The 6602-nt window shown below is 39.5% G+C and overlaps 1 protein-coding gene across 1 annotated transcript in view; it reads right to left on the bottom strand.

Moving 5' to 3' along the window:
* The window catches only part of MBD3 (methyl-CpG binding domain protein 3), a 15100-nt gene that overhangs the window by 2246 nt on the left and 6252 nt on the right, over window positions 1-6602 (bottom strand). Inside the window, exons 3-6 of the mRNA XM_009284878.1 lie at window positions 5888-6025; window positions 3116-3206; window positions 2461-2638; window positions 998-1195 (exon numbers count right to left, since the gene is read on the bottom strand). Of these exons, the coding sequence (XP_009283153.1) occupies window positions 1003-1195; window positions 2461-2638; window positions 3116-3206; window positions 5888-6025 (600 nt within the window). The 3' untranslated portion in view covers window positions 998-1002. The remainder of the gene's footprint in view (window positions 1-997; window positions 1196-2460; window positions 2639-3115; window positions 3207-5887; window positions 6026-6602) is intronic.

Here is a 6602-nt window from a genome sequence, read left to right as displayed (position 1 = left end):
GGGAAGGGGTTGAGTCCCCATCCCTGGAGGTATTTAAAAGACGAGTAGATGAGGCGCTGAGGGACATGGTTTAGTGGGCATGGGGGTGTGGGGTTGACGGTTGGACTCGATGATCTTAGAGGTCTTTTCCAACCTTACTGATTCTTCGATTATTCACAGCTTTTTTGGTTTACAAGACAATAAAAAAAATTCTAGTTGCACCTTTAAAAAGTTCCACTGCACAACTGAAAGTCGGACATACCTGAGAACAAGAAGCAAGCCCTTTGTGATACTTTTAAGGGATGCACAATGTAAAGGCACATTTCTGTGAATCCTTTAGTTACTACTGTTACACTATCTTGAACTCTTCAGATGTTTCCAGATTTTGAATATATACCTTCTTCTGTTACTTTCAGTTTATAAATTCCCACCACATATAAAGTTTTTTAGTAACTTCCCTCTTTTGATGGTCAGGTTGCCTTTTTCTAACTTTCTACAATTATTATCTAAAAAATTCCACAGATGTGTCCTTTAATATATCCTGCAAGAAAATGCATACTAAAAATGCAAAAGAGAGAGAAAGAGGCTCGCAGGGGGAGAAACCGAGTCCGTAAGATGGCAGCTGTCCTTTCTGTCCACAGTGTCCTCTTGCCTATCACAGGAAGTAATAAATAAATAAATAGAGGGGGAAAAATTGACATCACAAGACAAATAAATTTTTAAGAACTGATCCACTTTCAAGACAGAATCCTTCAAGTGCTTACATACACGTTCTGGTTACACATTTAGCCCATCTGACAGAGACATAAGACCCAGAACACTCCATGACACTGCAAGCACTCACCAGACATCACACACATCAAAATATTTGATTTTTTCCTGAAAGCATGGCTACTACACCTTTAAAAGTGCATGCTAAAAAGCAAAGATTGGTCAATATACACTAAGATTCCTTCTGAAAACATTTCTGCCTTCAATGAAGTACAGTTTAAGGTGAGAAAGGATGCTGTCACATTACCTGGACTATACAGCCTCCATCTCCTGGTCATGGTCCTGCTCTTCCTCCTCTTCTTCCTCTTCTCCTTCTTCCTCGCCTCCTTCTTTCTCTGAAGGAGCTTCCCCATCTCTTGCTATTTCCTCTACGTGGGCAAGCATGTCAGCCATCAGGGCTTCCTCCAGCCTCTTTCGCACCTGCTGCACCAGTTCCTCTTGCTTCCTGCCCCAAATCAACGAACACTGACATCAATCCTCAAAGCTGCCTCTTTCAAGGAAAAGGGATCTTAAATCCCTCACACACGAGGCTGGGCAGACAAGCATGGCTTTGAAAGAGCCCGCTGTAAGAACTACACTGTAAAAAAATTGCCTGGCATTATACTATAAGTGAAGCTCAAACACACTTTAAAAAGTTGTCCAATATTTTTCCATTACAAGTCCTTAGCATTGATTGTACCATTTTTAATTCTGGCTGAAATTTTCCTAATCTAGCAGCTGACTCAAGACTTTTCTTTTTTTTTTTAATTCCTAGTACTAATATTAATTTAAACAAGAAAAAGTCAGCCTACCCCACTCACATTTCCAAAAATGAGATGGGAGAAAATTAAGTTTCTGACCATTTCAATCTTTTTGCTCATTCTCCTTTTGAGTCACAACCTTAAATTTTACAGCTCCTTTTCTGTCAATGTCATAGTAAAGAAGTGATCAACGATCTGTGGCTCATGGGACTCCTATTTCATCTCAGCCACAGGAAATCATAAAGTTATAAACAGACCATTTTTCCTGGTCATTCATGTGTAAATCAAGCACAAGAAAAAAAAGTCATCCTGTAGTTCAAAAAGATTGATCAGTCAAACAGTCAAAACAACTCCCACCTTTAAACGCTGTTAATTAATGCAAAGTAGCGGGCTTTCAGGTTAGTGTCTTTGCTACATTCAGTTCTCTATCAAGTGCTTAAAGCTGAATTTGACCAGTCTTGATTTAGCGATATAATTCATTACTGAAAGCAAGCTATACCTAAATAAACTGCATCCTTGTTCGCTGCCACCACAGCAGTTAGTGCTTTTATTTGGTCCTGTGCTGACACAGAGTAAGGTGAAGAGAATCAAATCACGCTGTTCAGGATTTCTCCAATCCCTTCTTGGCTTAGAGGTGCCTTAATCAAGGTTACTCAAATTCAGACACCTTTTTCAATAAAAGGAGACATACTCTGACATGAAAAACAAATATGAACCTGAAACCTCAGAGTGACTGAGCATGGTCAAAATAAAAAATAATGGGTTTTAAGTACGTGCCTGTATGAGAGCACGTACATATCGTGTAACAGTTTTTTCCTACTGATACAGAAGCGTTCAAATTAATTCAGCAAGCCATAGTGCTCCATCAGACATTTAAACTTGCCATTGAAAAAAAAAAAAGGGGGGGGGTGTACTGTTTTGCCACAAGAAACCTTGTTCCAAGACAGTAAGTGGTATTTCTAGTTAATACCTAATATCTTCATCTGTCACCATAAATGCTTTGCAAAGTGGCTGTGAGGTGTTTAGCCAAACTCCAGGATTCTTCTCTACGGCCGCAGACAGCTGTCCAGTGATAGGCATAGTGCTAGTGTGCAGAGCACTAGCTATAGCAGAGAGAAGGGTTTCATCAGTGCAACCAGGTCCAACCCCTGCAAGCGGGAGGAAAAGCAATAATCAACGTTGCACAAGACAAAGAACAGCAAATCAGGACAACAGGCATTATTTAAATTTTAATGGCAAAGCACGTACTGTCATTTAGAAAGCTAACACGACATAAATCGCACTCCTAAACACTTCTAACCGCACCTGTACAACTCTCTCCAAGGTTACTTAAACCTCGATCAATTCCTCATTCTGTTACACAAAAAAATCCAAATTGGGAATGGAAACCGTTTCCATTCTGCTTCTGGAAAATGAACCAAAAAAAAAAAAAGTCAAGCAGCTTTGCCTCAGTATCTCCTCAGGACGAAGGGCACCGAGCCTCCCAGGCAGAGTACTAACAGTTCCTGCTGAAGCAGGAATGGTCCACAGCACTGGAGAATAAGAAGGTCAAACACAATACCTTCAGGTCACCGCTGATTGGTATCAAAATGCCACCCCTGGAGTTAAGGGCAGACTCTGATTACCTTGTAAACCTTTTGGAAGGTCCATTGTTTTCACCAGCTCCTCTGCAATGTCAAAAGCATTCAGTCCACTTAATTTCTTCTCCCAGAAGAGCTGACATCAAAGAAAGTGTTTATTGGCACAAAACAGAAATGGAATTGACAACTACACAAAGCACCTGCTTACTATCAAAAGAGGGAAGAACACGGCTGCAGACAATTTTATATTGGATTTACTACAGCAGGGGTCTGCCATGTCTGACGGCAGGGAACAATCCTCATTGCCAATCAGTCCCACAACTCCGTCCTGATCTGCTGCCTTGAAAGAGACTTTCTTTTCTTCCAGGGACTGGTACTTTCACTGCTTCTGAACTGGAACAGCAAGGCAAGGCTTGCCGGCTTTCATCTAAGCACACATAGTGTGGGACAGCCTTTTTTACGCTCCTATTCCTCTCTTGCTGTCTCACATATACCACAGAAGTTAAGGAGTGCAAGAATTGCATCCAAGCTCTTCCCCAGGTAAAGCATTCTTTTATTCCTCTCTAGCAGTTTCTCATGAGAACAACCATGTCTAGTCCTTTACCATATTTTGAATCACAGGTTCTCCTCAAGCTTAAGAACACGTGAATGCATGGTTTGGTGGAAAGCCAGATACTATACCTAGATACACCTTCAACTCTCAATCTATATGTATAAGGATGATCAACGAACAGCTGGAGTACTATTTGCCTTGCAAGAAAGCAATTTTATCTACATTTTGAGAAACTAAGAATTTACCCCAAACAGTCCACACATGTCCCCTTTTCACGCCTGTCAAAATCTGAGTGCAACTGAACTCGCATTACTTGTCCAATTACCAGCTCCCAACAAGGGGAATAAGGACAGTCGCAGCCAAAACACATAGGCTGGATATTCTCTAGCCTATGACTTTCAAATAGGTGAATTTTAAGCCAGCGCATGATAGGACTTAGCACTGCTTTCAAATTTTGAAGAAACATCTGGAGTCTGCTGACCAGAGGTTAAAATATACTACAGTCCAGTAAAATATTTTAAAGTTGTAATTTAACAGACTCTGAGATGTATAATGCAGAGAAAGACACAAGAAAGAGCAAGTTTGCCCTATTCTATGCTGTATAATAGAAAATGAAATATATAAACCAATATATATATATTATACATACAGTATATATTTTTTATATATACACATATATACCTAAAACCTCTAAAGGATCTCCTCAGAAAACAGACTCCAACGTTGTCATAAAAAGGATTACATAAGGAAAGCACAAGCAGAGCCTAGGAAGCTGCGTTACAACAAGTGGCAACGCGAGCAGCGAAACTACGCAGGTCAGATTACAAGAGCTTTGTGTACTGGGGCCGATCTCTGCTGTCTCACAGATCGCACTCACACATCAATCTGCACGCACATATCAATCTCTTCCACAACAGGGATACAAATCTCTATATCCAGCTCAGTGTTTCGCATATCAACGTCCTATCTTTAGCATCCTCTTTTATTGTCTTAACTAGCCAAGGGGTTTATAGGAATAGCAACAACGCTATAAACACACATGCTCTGCTTCCTTAGAAAACCATGCTAAAACCCCACCAACATGTTTAAAAAAAAAAGGAAAGAAACAAAAAACCCCCACAAAAAAACCCAAAACACACCACCCACCTCCATTTTAAATAAAACCTAACTCACACTTCAGAAAGGTAGTTTTTAAGTTTGCAGAAAAAAGGCTTTCAATGTGAGAGGTGGGTATTTTACAGGGTATTTTTTAATTTTATTGAAATCACATTCCCTCTTGTAATTATGTATTTTAATTCCATCAGACCTACAAGAGTTTAAAATGTACCGATAATTGGTACCGATGACAGCATCTGAATAGACTAATGAAGCTGAACACCTAGTTTCCAAAAGGTATAAAGATGGACTCACTACAGGAAAGGATTCACAGAATCCCTGGTGCGAGCTCTGCGGAGGCAACAGGCTGTCAACTCTAGGTAATATTAATGAAAGGAGAATGCCTTCCAAAGGCTGCTTTGAACAGGTACATCTTATTTTACCAGTGCCCAACTTCAAAGCTACACTTGTCCTAAGCACACTTTTTGCATCCTTTCACTAGATGAAATTAAGCTGAAGGATTTCCTTTCATTTTGGTGTATTCTCATTTGCAAATACACAGTATGATAAAAAAAACCCACTTTGATTTTGTATTAATAATGACATTCCAAGTGAATTTATGACCTTATTCATACAGGTAGAGTTAACTACTCATGATCTATGCATCTGAAAAAAAGGCCCATGCAGGGGGTACAACCCCTTGCGCTACATCACAAACACCACACTGTACGTGGTCTGTACAGGAACAGGGATTTCTTGAAACACAGAATTCTTATACAATTGGAACATTTGACAGTGACTCTAATTACAACGCAAATGTCCCTCAAAGTGGTTACGACATCCATCTAAATTTGTAGATAATACTTAATTTCAGCATTGAGGAAATGAAGGCTTAACTACAACATAATTGTAATCTAAACAAAGGTCGGAGTCTAGTTATAAAACAGTGCAGAAAGCATATTAACTGTATATCAGAAATGGGTTTTGTTCCCATTTTAAAAGCTGGGAGCGCGGTAAGTTATCGTTTCTGAAATATCAGAGACTTCAAATTGCCATGGGCTATTTGTTCAGCATCACAAAATTAAAGTGGTTTATTTCGGGACCTTCCCAGCAGCAAAACCAGGAGTTTCTTAGTTCTGGAGAAGAAGCTACTATGCTGCAAGCCTTACCTGCCGGGGCTGGTCCACAGCTTTCTGAGGATCACTCTTCACCTTATTGCTGGGATGGTTAGTGATCTTTGTGACGGGCTGTTTGAATATGGAGGCTGTCTGTCTGACAGGCAGTGCTGTGTTCAAATCAGGCTTGCCCTAAAAATTTCAAACAAAAGGAGGGGAAAAGCCCACAAAAATATTTTCAATTTGCTAAAATGCTACTAGAGCCATAAAGATGTACAGCAGGAAAAGAAGAGTTCATGGACTTGAAAACCTGTCTGATCTCAAGCTGTATGAGTTAGACTGCTAAAAATGCATAACTACATTCAAATCTTGCCTTAGACCTATCAAAATTAAACTAAGTTTTCCACTCTTTCACATTCTACTTAACATACTAGCTTCCTCTCATTCTAGTTTATACACATTGGTTTTATCCCAATTTTGACAGAATTTAGGAGTCAGAACACCGAGTTTGCACTTTGACAAGCCGCCTGTAGATCACTAAACCAGAAGATTTCGACACGGTATTTGTAATAATTAGAAAAATTATGAAGTGGGATTTAGAGACTGTTTTGTGAATCTAGAAACCATTCTAAACCATTCTGTTTAAATCCAGTTGTAGACGCCTATAAACAAATCAATACAGCTGGAACCTTCATCACTTTTTTTACCTTCAGTTCTTAACAAAACTCAGTTTTTAAACGGAGCTCACAGAATCATAGAATAGTTTGGG

The sequence above is a fragment of the Aptenodytes forsteri genome, unplaced genomic scaffold (assembly GCF_000699145.1).
Source record: "Aptenodytes forsteri isolate BGI_AS27 unplaced genomic scaffold, ASM69914v1 Scaffold391, whole genome shotgun sequence".
Lineage (NCBI taxonomy): Eukaryota > Metazoa > Chordata > Aves > Sphenisciformes > Spheniscidae > Aptenodytes > Aptenodytes forsteri.
This window is presented reverse-complemented; position numbering and strand designations above follow the sequence as displayed.